The 15,683-nt window shown below is 44.8% G+C and overlaps 1 protein-coding gene across 1 annotated transcript in view; it reads right to left on the reverse strand.

Annotated features, from left to right (window-relative positions):
* The window catches only part of LOC138448026 (cilia- and flagella-associated protein 337-like), a 621,048-nt gene extending 605,892 nt beyond the window's left edge, over nt 1-15,156 (reverse strand). Inside the window, exon 1 of the mRNA XM_069604562.1 lies at nt 15,029-15,156. Within this exon, the coding sequence (XP_069460663.1) occupies nt 15,029-15,099 (71 nt within the window). The 5' untranslated portion in view covers nt 15,100-15,156. The remainder of the gene's footprint in view (nt 1-15,028) is intronic.
* Nucleotides 15,157-15,683: the final 527 nt, after the last annotated feature.

A 15,683-nucleotide genomic window follows, 5' to 3' on the forward strand; every position in this document is an offset into this window, starting at 1 on the left:
TGGAGTCTCCCGGCAAAGCGTCCCGCAAGAAAGTGGAAAGTGAATGTCCCTACCTGGGTTCCAGTGGCTCTTTTTATGTGTTTTTAAAATGGGTGTGTGCCTGGGCCTAGCTAAACCTGCCCCTCTCACTTATCATTGGCCAAGCTTTCCTCTATCCCTTGATTGGGGGAAAGAAATGGAGTGTCAGAGTGATGCTGTAGGTTTTATGGTCAGAGGAACCTCCCCTTGTCAAATTGCACACAAATCTATTTCTGACCCAAATACATATTTATCTATGTACCATTTTTCAAATATTATAGGTCCAGTTAACATATTTTCTGTAGCACCAAACCATCCGATCCCTGTCTTTGTACGATGTTGTGTCCACTTATGACAGAATTCTCCCCTTTTCATCCAGATAACGACCTCTAAACCTTTCCAGATTTTACACAAATGTGCACCAGAGATATGGGTTTCAGATGATAAAGTGTCAGATTTTTAACATGCATACATTTGGAGTAACAACCATTTTTTACGCTACTATCCCCAACAACATACCACAGGTTCCTAACACCTCTTAAATGTGCACAGAAAAATCACAAGAATGATGATGTTATTTATATAATTTTGACAAGTCCGCACTGTGAATTATCCATCTTTTTAAAATCATGCTCTGGCCCCAAAAGGGTGTGGTTTTCCAAAGCACATGGTGGAATTTCTGGTTTATCCACTTCCCCCAAGCTCAGCTTGCTCTCACAGGCACTGCCCCTCCCAGTTTCTCCCAATAGGAAGCCATTTACGACCCCCCTAATATAACATTTGCCTGAGCCAGGGACAGTGCTTTGTTTAGTTTCCTGTAGTCCCCAGGTGCCACTCCCCTAATTCAATCAGAGAGGTGTCATCTCCTTTTGGCAGGGGCAGCAGGATGCAGCCAGGCCTGGGAACACAGCTCTAAATTCCCTCTCCTGTCGGGGGTAGTTGTCAGGCAGAATCCACTCTCTTCAAGGCAGGCTTCAGCTAAATGTCACTTTAGGTCTCAGTTTTCTCCATTCAAATCACACTGACAATTTTTACACATGCAGCTAGAACGCTGATTCCAAGTTCAAAACTATGACATTTCAACAGTTGCAAACTATGTTACACTCAAATGTAGGTCACTTATTTATTTACAACATTTCGATTTTAGTGGCTTTCTGTCCATTTAACTTAAACTGCTGACATCCACAGCTCAGCCAGTTTTGTTATAAACATTGTTTTGGGCTCTTCATCTTTCCAGATTTAGTATGCACGCAAGAATACATTCTGCCAAATGTCTGTTGGTGTTTATTGAGCTTTTTGAATATCTTGTGATGTTTAAAATAGGCATTTTGAGCTTGCATTCAGGGAAACAAAGGTGATTTTAAAGCGCTTTTTTTTAGCCAACCGGCACTGCTGTTTTTCCTTTGGCACACATTTCACTCATGGCACTCCTGGCCCATCATGCTTGCACTGGTGGGTGGCAGGTTAGGCAACCATTTTGGTGTGCGCACAAACTGCACGGGTTTCCCAAATTCTGGCACAACTGTGGGCTTCTCCGCCATCTTGGATTTTCTAAGCCCACAGCACCAAATGTTGCAGCTTAATAGGCCAAACGTGGGTCAGGACACCCAACAGTATCCTTTTCTTTTATTGCTTTTTATCGTGTGTTCTGTTGTGTTTTCCGCACAAGAGTTCATGTGGGACTCCTGGCGGTGCAGTTCTCTCCTTTGGTTTTGGTGAACAGACCCATGGGATACCCTTATGGCACCCATGGGTAGGGGTGCAACCCTGTGCCCCTAGTGTATGTTTTTGGGCAGCTGTGTGTGACCCACAGAGCAGGGTGCCCGCTGGTGGCAGCTCTGTGCTGAATTGACTGGTGTCCTGAGCGTCCTCCATTTTGGGATGCCCAGGCCCTGTCATTGGAATCGGTAGATTCCTGATGGAGGCAAAATGGCCCCCATGGCCTCTTGCCTTCCATCGCCTGTTACCTTGATCTTCCCGAAGTCCCGGGAAGCCCTGACTCTGTCCATTCCCCCTGATTGGCTGTTGGGTGGAAGTTCCATATATGGTAGTGTGGGGAAGTGTTGACCAGACTGGTTGGAGCCTTCTCAATGACCGTATGTTGTGGGTACGCCTGTGGGTGGGACCTGGGTGAATGGAGTGTGTGACAAATACGCATTCTGTGTTGTGGGTGTCTAGTATCTAGTGGTTGACACAATGACTGAGACAGCCCTGCCTGAAACCAGTATGAATGCAGTGTGGAGTGTTGAATGGCTTGGTACTTGTCCCAATACACATAACTTGTTGTGAGTGTCTGGAGAGAAGTGAATGGGCTGAATGCACCGTGTGCCTGATTGGCTGCCTCCTTGCATGAATGCCCTTAGTCATGATTGGATGCTCCAGTGTGACCCAGCGGAATGAATGGGAGATCAACAGTATATCTGGGGACCTCTCACTGCTAGGAATCATGTTCAGAAGCTGAAGTCCACTACGACGAGTAACTGGAGTAACTGAATCTTGACCTTGAAGCCCTGCTGGACGAGAACAATTGCTGTTGCTCTCCTTCACAATCTGAAAGCTACTGTGTCTACAAGGACTGACCCAGAGAGGACCTGGTAAGGCGCCCTCTTCCCAAGCTACAAGGGACCATCGTGCACCAGCTGATCTTTGCCTAAGCTCCCTGGTAGACAGACCTTCGACAGGCTGCCGACCCGATCTGGGGACTGCTGCGGAACTCAAAGGAGAAGCGCACGGACTGTTGTCCGCCACTGTAGAGGACCGCCGTCGCCGACCAGAGCCGCCCTGCTCCCGTTTGCCTAGAACTTCATTGATCCAAGGACGCTCTCGTCCGCATCGTCGCCGTCTTATTCTGCTGGAGAAGGCCTGACCGTCGACACGCCGAGGAGCATCCACCGGTGGGTTTTCCGCCACCCAAAGACCACAGAGACGCTGACGACTCAACGCCCTTGCTGGACCACAGATCTTCAAACTCTTTGCGGTCCAGAACTATCGACACCGAGGTGCCCCGCACGCCTCTTCCTTGCAGGACGTTTACGCTTCCCCGTCAATGAGCACCGCTAGGAACGACGCTGCCACTTCACCGTCATAGCTCGACCTGTTCTCCGTCGGACGTTCGACGACCCATGACTCCTGCCTTAAAGGCAGGGCACTCAAGAAGGGCCATCGATTCCCCGACGAGGAACACTACAACGCCAAGGTACTTTGGGGTTGCAGAACTATTGGAAAGTCTAGTGTGAACAATATATGGACTGGGCTTGTGATATATCTTTGCTTTACAGGTTGCCCAGGTGGGGGGATCTCCACACAGAACTGTGTCTAGATATCAGGGCCAGTATTCTGCCAATTGTTCAACTATCTTGCTTTCCTTCCTCTCTCTACTGCTGGTTTCCTCTTTATTTTGATCTGTGTGTCATTCTGACCGTATGCACTTTAATGAGATCGGATAACGTTAGTGGTACCACTTTAGAACTGTATATATTTACTATTGTTAATTTTCGGAGTACAAAGTGAGTTATCGTGATAGTGTACGTGACTTTGAATATTAATTATATAAAGACTGTGTTTTAACCGATACAGTGTGCGGACATTCCTTTGTGGGTGCGTGGGGACTACACTGTACTTAAGAACCAGCCCGCATCCCCTACTGAGAAGCTAGGCCTTGATTCCTCGACCACGTACCAATAATAGAATCTTGGCTGGGGTCCTCTGTGTCTCTCCTCTACCATATAGAGAGCGGAAGTACAGACACCCCCCTCTTGCGTCTTTACAGAAGCTTTATAATTTTTCAAAGTGTTTCTTGTATTCAATAGCCAACTGAGATTCTGTTCCACTCTGTGGATTGACATGAACCGTTAATTCAGATCTGTGTTCAATTGTATTATATCTTGTTCCAAAAAGGCAGTACTTGCTGTACTTTTTATCGTTTTTCTATTCATTTCCGGTCCCAGTTAATTTCTTTTTCTGTGTTAGCTTCTCCCTATTAGAGATAACCATAATGCACCAAAAAGATGATGTATTTAGATCTATATCTTTCCAAATTACAGAGGAATACATGGTTCATCTCACGTTCATGATCGAGTAGCGCTCTGTTAGCACTGACTATTTCTACATGCAGCTCTTCATTTTGCATTTACGCAATTCTAATTTCTACTTGCCTATCTCCTTATGTTGTTTCTTTCCTATCTCCGCACAGTCATCCTTCCACTGGTTACTTGCCAAACGCTGCTTGCAAACCGAGCATCAGCGTCAGCACCTGTTATGAAGGGAGAGACGCTGCACGTCTTTGAGATGTTGCATCTACTTATGGCGGCCATCTCGGTATGGTCAGGCTAAAATAGTACTTTGTTCTGTATTCTAGTTATTTTAAACATTCTTTTCAATGTTCATGTAACCGAGCAAAATCCCTACAGCCTTCTATATTAAAGTGCTCATATTGATATTGTTGGAAAGGATTTGCTTAGGTTCTGAAGAGAACACAGAAATCACTGCACGTTAGACTCAGCACCGTGTTTTCCTGTTTAAGATACAACTATGTCAAAAAAAGGTTTTGTTTTGCATTCATTAAATTATTGAATCTGTGTTTTTAGGGTTACATAAAGCCTTTCATCCTAAGAACTTCCCCACACTCAAATCATAAAACTGCTGGTAGACTAAGAGAAAGTCAGAGTAGGATGAAGTTATGTCATATTTACTAAACTCTGTCCGATGTATCAGTTGTGCAATGTGTGGCTTTCGTTCAAGAAATAATGAAAAAAAAATTGAACAACTGTTTTGTATTAATGGATGTTTTTAGTATAGACAAAAGATATTGTGGACACTAAACCCTGTGCACAAATGAAGTCGTCTATGTTTTTTGTGAACCTTTTATGAATTCTTTGTGGATTTGTTTATGAACGTTTATGAATGTTTATGAATGTTTTGTGAATGTTTTCAAAAGGTTGTCTACAAGATTATTTGATATTTGTATGAAAGGTTTTGATAATGGAAAAATTAATATATTTATATGAAAATTATGCCCTGTTGCTAAACCCGATGATTGATATAGCATAGGGCAAGTACTGTGTGTTACCGTGAAGCAAGTATGTGCAAAAGGGAGGGGTAACCCGTTTTCTCTTTATATATTGTGTGACAAAAACTTCCTACCTTAAAACAGGTCCCCCGATAACAAAGAAATAGCGAAGTACCCATGTTTATCATATGGCATTAAATAATGGCAAAACGGAATTGATAGTCATAGGCAATAGCCCCACAATACAAAAGGTGGGGCATGAATATCTCTACTTTCAAATAGCAGATTATAAAAACAAAAGATTAAAACCCTAGGAGTATATCTGCACTGAATATGAGAGCCCAGGTCAACAGCCTTGTGTCAATGTCAGCCTACTATATAAGATTGTTATCGCATATCCGTCCTTACCACACAGAAAAGAGCTGTGAGACGGTGGCTAGGGCCACTGTATGCTCTAACATAGCCTACTGCAGTAGCCTCCTGGCAGGAGTTGGAAAAGGGGAAATTGCCAGACTCCAGGATATTCAAAATAGTGCCGTAAGAGCTATAGTAGGGCTGAAAAAACATGAGCATGTTTCTGCAGCACAAAATAAAATATGCTGGTTACCCATAGATGCCAGAATAGGGAACCGTCTGTTGACAATAACCCATAAAACCTCGCAGAAATGATCAAAAGGAAACCTATGATCAAAAATCTCTCATCCAAAAACACTAATGTGTTAGTGGTACCGACAGCCAAGCTAACTCAGGTCAACAAAAGTGTTTTTATAGCAGCACCAAGACATGGAATTCCATTCCACAGAATCTCAGAGCAACTAAATCACACAATGTATCCAAAAAGAAACTGGAAACTTTTTTATTCAGATAACTATGTAACCCCCTCCTTAGCGACCTCGTTTACGGCCATAGTGACCTTCTTTGTGTTTGTACGTCTTTGTACTCTTCCATCACATATCGCCCGTTTGTTTCCTGGTCAATGGTTACATTAATAAAAACTTCTGTACGTTTATACACTAAAATCAAATTATTTCTGGCTCAGGGTAAACAGACTCAACATGCCTTGTCTCTGTTTTAAAAAGGGTATTCTGCTGGTTTAAAAAACATGCGCTGTTGCTCTCTGGAATCTTTCTCGTGCATCCCTCCTCTCGTGATATACTGCCCTTTTCTCGGCTTCCTCTGCTGGCCTCCTTCAGCTCATTTCTATTGTAGTCTCATAGAACCCGTCTGCCAGCTTTATCTTACCTGCCTTCTTCTCCTCTCTGGCAAGCGTGTACAATTCGGTGTCTTGCCAGCAGATTGTCTAATATGTTTAAAAACTATGTCCGGTCAACAAATGGCCTATAATCCTGGGCGAATCTTATTGCTAATTTAATTGTTGCCTACACCAGATATCTATATTGTGACCGTAACAATACTCAAATAAACTGGGTTTTCTCAAATGGTATCTTTTGGTGTGCCCCAATTGTACAGCCTTATTGTAAAGGTGAACGCTTTCTTTGTGAGTACACATCACTTCCTACATGCTTTTCTCACTTCTAAGCGCTATGCAAGTGTTCCTATGATGCCCCTTCTGTTTCTATGTGCTATTCCAGTCCATTTTGGACTTCTAGTAAAATTACATGAATGCATGTGTGTTACTTCTAATCCATACCGAAGTGTCATGTACAGTTCCTGCTGTTCATATGAGGGGTTTAGTGTGGCTTGATTTGTACCCTCCTCTGTTATATATTCACATATATGACAGTCTGTCTGGCCACCAGCACTTGTGATTTGCCATAGTAGCTGTAAGCTGACCCCTGCCGCTGTACAATATGAGACTATCTTTAATGCTGCCCTGACTATTGTAACTGACTGCACCAGAAGCCTGGTAGTGCCCCCATGCTGAACAACTAACATTCATTGAAATGAAACAGCATTGCATTGAGTAAGACAATGGCAAGACACCGAGCCTTAGCCAATACACCAACTGTGCTTTGAAAACAATAGAGCCTTTATTTGCATGCCATTAAAATATTGTACTGTAAAGCTAAAAATAAAACATAAAAATACACCAACTTCAATGATGTTACACACTAAAAGGTCCAGTGGCTTGTTTAGTGGGGCTTTTGGTTGTGAAACAGATAAATAACCCCTGGTGTGGGTGAGGTATGAGTGTCATACAATGATGAGATGTCATTAGTGTTAGTGCTAAAACTCTTTAATGTTTGCATCCTGCTCCTAGGTCCTGCACCTGCTCTTTTAAACCATAGTAGTTTAGTAGATAGCTACTCATTACTAGGGCTGAGAGCCAGCAACATGAGAATTGTTCTCATTCTCATTTTGTGGGGTCTTCCCGCTATGTGAGAGCTGCCAACATTAACGTTTTTATACTTTAAATGAGAGAGAACCAGACATACAATTGTTCTCAGGGTCTCCTCGGTAATGGTGGGTGAAGAGAAGTACATGAACTGGGGAGAGAGTAAAGACCAACAGGAGTATTTATAGTGAGATGCCAGCAAGGATATAGGCAGTGGTTGTAACAAATAGCATCAGTGGGTGCCATAATGTTCTGGAAAAAACTGGGACCCACTTTCAAGTGTAGAAGATGGAGCTGGGGAGCCGAACTGAAAGGACATATATTGGCGGTGTTTTCTATGTCACGGAGGGATTTCCAAGGCTGCGATGGGGCGAGATAGAGATGAAGGAGAAGTGAGAGGAAGCACAGGGTAGGCAGCATCAAGAGAGTTCAAGGAGGATGCTAGATCTTAGTGGTGTCAAAAGGAGAGGATCAGTCAGGTGGAGTGTAGGGCGGATGATCCATATACATATATGTATGTACATATATGTAACCCTTTTCAGTCTTTCTCCCCCTTCATCAATTTATTGGGGGATGCTGGAGAGATGGAAACGCAGATAAGGGTATACAGTGTTTATATCTAATCCTGTATATCGAATCCTTATATATCTAATCTTTTATCTCGAAAACCTTTATAGTGAATGTATTTAGGGTGGGGTAAAGGGTTAGATTTTCTGGGAGAAACGGTCGGCATGGATTTTTGGTGGTAGGAAACAGGCAAAGATATGCAGGCCTAAAAGCTAGAGTCTCTGCTACTGGTTACGGTAGGGCCTCTTTCTCATGCGGCCATGCTCTAAGTCATGTCAGAGAACAACCTACCTCTCGAGACATGCTGACAGATGCTTCCTCCGTGCCACTGGAGGAAGTTACTGTAGCAGTGGTAGTGGTGTGTGGGACATTGTCAAAAAACACTTCTTTGGGACTACTGCAGTTGTGTCTAATTTGTGATGCGCAGTCTTCTTGCAATTTTACAAGTCCGTCCTGCAGAGCTTGCACACAGATGTGCAAGCTTCTACCTTGATTATCCTCCCAGTTAGAAGATAGTACCGAACTAAAATGTTTTGGGGTACTTTCCTTTCCTTAGTCCCCTCCTCTGGCCCACCGTGGCCCCACAACATGACTGGAGCCAACAGCATCAGATCTGTCAGATTCCTCCTCCTCCCTCTCCTGTGCCTACCATGCTGCCTGTCAGAAATAGAGGTTGGGGACAGGGAAGGCGTGCGGTGCACTGGAAACGGTGATAAATAGGAGAAAAGAGGCGAAAAACTAAATTTCCCAGCATGCCTCGGGACTGGGTGTAGTTCTCTGCCTTTCGTGCGAAGCGCCAGCTGAACAATTAGTGGCTGACTTAAGCCGTTAACCGCCCGTGCTCTGCTGCAGATAAATGATGTTATCAGCATGGGCGGCGACGGCAGGCGCGAGGTGCAGGAAGCAGGAAGCAGGATGCAGGAGTAAGAACACTGAAGAGCTGGTCACACGAATCCCAGGCCGCAGCGGTGAAAGAAAGCATCAGATGAAAGAGGTGACTTTACGAGAGACAGCAGTTCTCGTTACGGGCGTCATTCATCCCGGACTAGCAGATAAGTGTTTAAAGACTTTCCAAATAACTGCACCTCTTTACTATTGCTGGCATTGTTCTTTCTTTGGTGGCATACAGACATTAATTCCTTATGTTTGCCAAAAGCGCATATGCTTTAAAGTTGCTGAACTTCGGGTGGAGGCAAAAGTTTGACCTGAGTACACCCACATTGGTTTTTGGTGCACTAGTTATACGGATTAAGTGATCTGCTATGTTTTGTTTGTTGCTTTAAATGTACCCAAAGAAACTCTTTCATGTTTGTTTCAGTGCCATAACATACTTTTAAATGTGTCTTTATGTTGAGGCTGGGGGTAACTTCAGCGCATGCTATGTTTATGGAAACACCTGTTCGCAGCAGCATTAAGGGGTAGTTCTGCTTTGGTTTAGGAAGTCAGGATAGGTTTTCAGGCAGAAGCTACAGGTTTAGGCGTACTAGGTAGTCATTGTTATTATGATTATGTGTACGCATCTTATGTTTTCCCCATCTTTCCTTTGTCACTCCACCCCCTTTCCCTAACTCCGTCTTCCCCTCATTGGCTGCCACGTGGTTCCCTGTGATTATATATTCAGGCGCCCGTGCCAACCACGGTGGGAGGGTCGATCTATTCAGCTTCTGTGGTTCGGGAGAGGGGGTCGAAGCCCCTGTTATCCCATTAATAGTTTTGACACTGCCTCTACTGCTCTTCTTCATCTATCTCCTCCTGGCCATCATCCACCTCTTTCATTTCCTCTTTTTGATCCATCATCTCAGGTACTGCCTACTGCACCTCGTCCGCCTCTTCACGTTTCCCCTCCTGCTGCCCCTCAATTTTGCCTCCTCCCCTTAGTCCACATGCTGCTCTTCCATCTCTGCCTCCTTCTGTTGCCCTCTAGTTGCCCATCCATTTCAGCCGCCTATTGTTCCACATCTTGCTACATTCCATCTCTGCCTCATTCCCATCCACCACTTGATGACATTTCCTCTATGCACTTATACACTTTATGCACTTGCACGTTCCGAATGCTCACAAGACCTAGTAGGTCCGCCTCTATCTTTAACTGTTGTATTTGTTCTTCCCCTCCCTGTTGCCCTGTGGGCGCTTTGAAAGACAATTTACTTGATGTATAAGCGCCTTACACATGCACAATAGATAAATGCTTTCTCCTGTTCCATCTTCTGATGCTGGCCCTTCTCCTGATGCACAGATGAGAGGCTCCCAATGAAATCCACTTCTTCCATAACGATTGTGTAGGTGGGGAGCACTAAGGGAAATCCTTTCCCAAGAGGCGTACCATAGTACAAAGGTTGAACAGCAGGTTTCTCGTTTTCCATGTTTCTATTCTTGGGGTGTTGTAAGGGAAGGGGATTCAAAAGGAATCACAAAGGGGTTCTCAAAGACGTATACAGAGTTTATTTTGTTTTCGTTTTGCAGGGTGGAAGATGGCAAGTTGAGAGAAAGCGAATTAAAAAACTATCACAAAGTGCTTAATATAGGAGTTTCACAAAGGAAGTATTTTTTCTACATTTGAGTGGAAAGAAAGGGTGGGAAAGGAAGTTAAAAAAAAACAACCAATCAAAAGGGCTTCACAAATTGTTTCTCAGAGGGGAAATAAGACTTAAGGGAAATCCACAAAAAGCACAATGTACAATAAAATGGCATTAACAGTTTACAAATATAGACACAAACAATTATCTAAGTGGCTATCCTAATCTCTCCCTCTGCACAATTTCTCCCTTTAAAAGACAAGCACAACCACAGAGAACCAGTAAGAATTAGTGGCTCTGATGACTGTTGGGGCTGCCGACCAAGGTACTGTCAGCATGCTTGTTATGCTAGACCTGTCTGCGGCCTTCGACACAGTGGACTTTGATATTCTTATTGCAAGGCTGTCAGTGGCACATGTTTCAGAAGAGGCTATGAGATGGTTTGCGTCTTTTCTATCTGACCACACCCAACAGGTGAAGATGGCTGATTGCCTCTCTGAGGCTGTGCCAGTTGAGTGTGGGGTACCCCAGGGGTCTTCATTGTCGCCCCTGCTGTTTAACATCTATATTCGAATATTTTTGAATATTCTTTTGGAATTCAGGTTGTCATACCGCTCATATGCGGATGACACCCACATTTACATGTGACTCAATCAACCAGCGGAAGCAGTGAACACTATGCTGTCCTATGCAATCAAGATTAAGAACTGTCAACAAATAGTCCATAGGCGCCCCTCTGCGAGAACGAACACTGTTAAATGACCTGTTCTTTAGGAAGGTGCCCCCTCGTGAGTCCGCAGCCACATTTTAGCTCACTGTACCTTTCACAGAAGGGAAATATCCATTTGTATATTAGTCTCGGCCCGCCCACATGGCAATCCAGCACCGAAATGCTATGACAATTCTCTTCTGAACATGAATACCAACAGCAACCCCATACACATGTTTCAGCCTTGTGGGGCCTCAGCAGTGAGGTGATGCTGTGCCTCTCTGAGCACAGTGAGCAAAGGGTCCATGTCTGGATGAACCTAGGAAACTTAGGGTGACTAAACCTAAGTCCCTTAAACAATAAAGTGTGGCTGCGGACTCTCAAGTGGGTACCTTTCCAAAGAACAGGTCATTTAGCCATGTTCGTTCTCGGAGAGGGGCGCCTATGGACTTTTTTTCAAGATTAAGAACGGGATATTGGAAAATAAATTACAGCTGAACCCTGCAACAACAGAGGTTAATTGGGCACAAGAAAGTTTGTACGAGATATGATTCATACTATTCCATTCCCCTCTCTCTTTGGTGCCCCTACTAGATATGCAGACACTATAAAAAACCTCGGCTGTATCTGGCAGTCGAGTATGGACTGCAATTTGCAGGTCAGCCAGATGGTAAAATCTGTATTTTTCAATTGAGTCTCTTAAATCCAGTAATGCCTCTTATTGCAGCGAAGGATCGGCCAATCGTGGTTGGAATACTATCCAATGCTAGGCTGGACTACTGCAATTCCCACCTTATGGGGGTTCAAACATTTCAAATAAAGAGACTCCAGGTAGCCCAAAACTCTGCTATCAAACTGTTTTTTTCATTGAGCAGTAGAACAGCAATCTCCCATTTCAGAAGGCAGATACATTGGTTTCCAGTATCTCAGACAATCCTCTTTAAGTTGCTCTGTCTGGTGTTCATGTGCATCCATGAGATGGACCCAGTCTATTTGAGCACAAAGAGCCAGCTGCACCACCCTCAGAGACGGCGGCACTCTTTATACCAGCACCTTTTGCAGGTCCCAAGGGTCAGAACGACCACATGGCGTGAGCGAAGGTTCTCTGTCTTTGGTCCCCGAGTGTGGAATGCTCTTCCGTCGAACCTACGACTTCTTGACGCTGTGATAATCTTTAGGAAATAATTTTAAACCTATTTGTTTGCTTAGTTTAGACCCCCTATCGCTAGCTCGAACCCTTGTAACACTGCAATGAATTGCATAAGAGCATCTCTGTGCCTAGATGCATTCATGCTTGCTCCCCTCATGGGTATGCGCATTACACTGAGTCATCACACTCCTGTAACATCAGTCTCCTCCCATGTGATCCTCCCTCCTAAGACCCTTCCCTCGAGACCCTTCCCTTTTTTCATCACGGACAGAAGTCGGAAGCGGCTGCGTTAGGCAGTGCAACTTCATTTCTGCATATTGAGTAGGGTTCTTTTCTCTAGTCCCTAGTGTTCGGAGCTGCGAGTGTTTCGGCGTGCTTTCCTGCAAGGAATACAGGGTTGTTCTGCGTTGTGGCAGTGTCAGCCACGCAACACTTGGAGCCCCGCGATTCATCTCAGCTCAAAGTCCTGGAAGACATAGTGATTTCAGGGGTCCCCAGAGCACGTTCCCACAGCTCTGCGTTTAGATGTTTTATCGCGTTTTACCGCATGGGCGGCTTAGGCGTTGCAACATGAGTAATACTTTTCTATAGCCCCAAATTTGTTTCTGATTTGAATTTTTGGGGTGACTCCTAGGAGAGTGCACCAGGTTTGCCTTTTCGAGATTGCCTTAAAATTGTGGCTATGCCAGTCACTAGACTGCAATCCATTTCATGCAAAGACATAGACACTGTCCGCTCTTTAGAAGCGGAATAGAGCTCACCTCTGCAGCCATCTGTAAATCAGATGAACGCGGTGGAGGGCGTGGGTTACTCGCCATATTTTTCATCCTTACCTACTATGGACCTTCCAAGAAGAGGCTTACGTTTCTCAGAGGTGCTAGCATTAAGCGCAAGGAGACGTCAGATGCTCCAAAAGGAACAGAGCCCCCTCTCTGAGCTGCTAGGTAACAACAAACAGCTCAACAGAAACATTAACACTAGTCCTGGTGTTACTCCCACGCCATCTTGTGCATCTCCTGTACTGCCACACCTTTCTGAAGTGCCACCTACACTTGTGTCTCTGTGTGTACAAATAAGTAATAAGACCCCAGTAACTCCTAGTTGCGGGACAGATATACCTTTGGCTCCCTTTAACTGGACGGCCTATAAGAACCAGTTACTGAAAGATCTAGGGGTATGCCATAAAATGGAGGACTTCATCTCTTGGGTCAAGGTAGTTGGGAGGAATTTAGCCGAGTCTCTGCAGCCCATCCACTAATGGACAAGGCCATCAGGTCAGGAATGCCTCCCTGTGATATAGAACATCATCAAGGAACTCAAACAGATCCTGTTGCTGTTACACACTTCACATTGCCCGCACAGAAAAAGGGAGCAGCCGCCATCATCAGTCCTGGACCCAATGTACTATTAAAGGGTGTTTCTTTGGGCAACAGGCCGGTGAAACCTTTGACTAATACATCCCTTAGAGACTTACGTCTTAAAAAATCTAAAATGGCAAAAATCATCGACTCCACCGTGAGTAGCTTTGCGCTTGATTCAAGAAACTTCATAATTACAAACGTAGTGAAACCAACTCATCATGAAACAAGGGAGGCCATAAAGAACAAAATCCAAGCTCAGCTTAACATGAAAGTGGTCCCCAATTGTGTCAGACCAGATGATTTTAGGGTTCTCCGAAGAATTCATAGTGATGATTGGTGCAGTGAGGATAATACTGACTGTATAGTAGTGAGATGTGGATCAAGTAGCTTACCTCTCTTTTTTTACAGCATCTTGATAAATTGAACCACCCATCATGGACTTGAAAGATGAATATTGTATTGAATTGACCTCTCTGAATTAGCCATTTGTGTATTTGTTCTCTTCTCAAATGCTGGAATGAATCTTTCTGGATAGTAATAGCACCCTTTTTTATGTTTTTATGTTTCTGATTGATGTTCTATGTTTTGTGTCTCCTGTTGCGCCATCATGCCTGCGGGCCTATTGTGCGCACTATAAATAAATCAATGTAAATGTTACACATCTACAAATCAAATCATGTCTGATTGGTCTGCCGAAGCTCTGCAGGACATTCAACAGTTCTGATTGGCCCACTGATTTCCAATCGGCATGCAGAATTTCTTCGAATGGTTCAGGAATAATTCTGACCTGCGGGGGGCGGGGGGGAATATCACTATCGATATTCAGCTCGACCCGCACGATCGGGTGAGTGGGGGTCAACCACCATTATTCATGAGATTTCGAAGCGACTGTTAGGCCTGTAAAAATGTCTCTTTTTGGTTACAATATGCCATCGTCTTCTTTTGCAGAAGTGTCATGTCCTGCTACAGGCTATGAAGCCTCGAAGTTAGGACTGTTTCTTGACTGTAGCAGACCCTATGTTATGGAATGTGCTACAATTACCCATCAGGCTTTGCAACAGCTGAGAACAACTAAGACCGTGGTGCAAAGCCCACGTATTTCAGCGAGGTTTAATTGTTGCTTGAGAATATCGGCACTACATTTGAAATACGCCATAAATTGAATACCAATTGTTATTTGCATCCAACGTAATGACCCCCGTATTATCAACTTCTGAACGATGAAAGGCCGGGTCATCGCAGCTAGACTTGGGGGTCTCTTGCCTACAGGTGTCAGATCAATTTTAGCAACGTGTGTCAACCCACTGAGCTAGCTCGCCAATCGTTAAATGCACACACAAAATATGTGACTGTCTATTGAGCTGTTTAGAGCTGTTTGCACGAGTTGGTGGGAATGGACTTACCGTGTGACTGCTGGCGATGGTCCCCGTGTGTACACATCGTGCCACACGCGACGCTCCTCACATTGGCTCATAGTCGGTGTTTCGCTGGATGAAAAGAAGTCTGCTCGTGAATGCTGCACACGGCCACCAAGCAAGACTTGCAGCCTGGATGCAAGGTGTGTGGGAAATAGATAAACGCCGCCCCCCACACTCCTCTGTCACCAGCGGAAATGCCAGAGGCTCCTGAAGGTCCCGAGCCAGAGACCCTTGAAGGTCTCGCTCAGGCGAAATGTGATGTCCAAAATGGCTCCCTGGGCGGTCTCCACAGCTCGCGCTTCAATGGCGACCAGGCATTCTGCCTCAGGAACACTGCGAAGCCCAGGGCACGCACAGCCGCCCGCAGAAACGTTTCCTATAAAACGCCTGCCGCCATGCAGGCTGCTGCCAGCGAGGCAACGCGCGGCCTCACTGCCATTGTGAAACTTTACAAGCCAAGTCTAGGCCCTGCGGTGTTTTCACAAACACAAAAGCCACAGTTCTGAGGTAAGTGGAGCTGCCAGGGGAGCAACAGCCAAGTGTGTGATTGTATTCGGTTCTAACTTTACTCGACGTGCAGTGTGCTTTTCGGTTGTCAACCAACACAAACATTTTACAGGAGCAATGTTCATTTAAGCGC

The sequence above is a fragment of the Ambystoma mexicanum genome, chromosome 3q (assembly GCF_040938575.1).
Source record: "Ambystoma mexicanum isolate Mex_15411 chromosome 3q, UKY_AmexF1_1, whole genome shotgun sequence".
Classification (NCBI taxonomy): Eukaryota; Metazoa; Chordata; class Amphibia; order Caudata; family Ambystomatidae; genus Ambystoma; species Ambystoma mexicanum.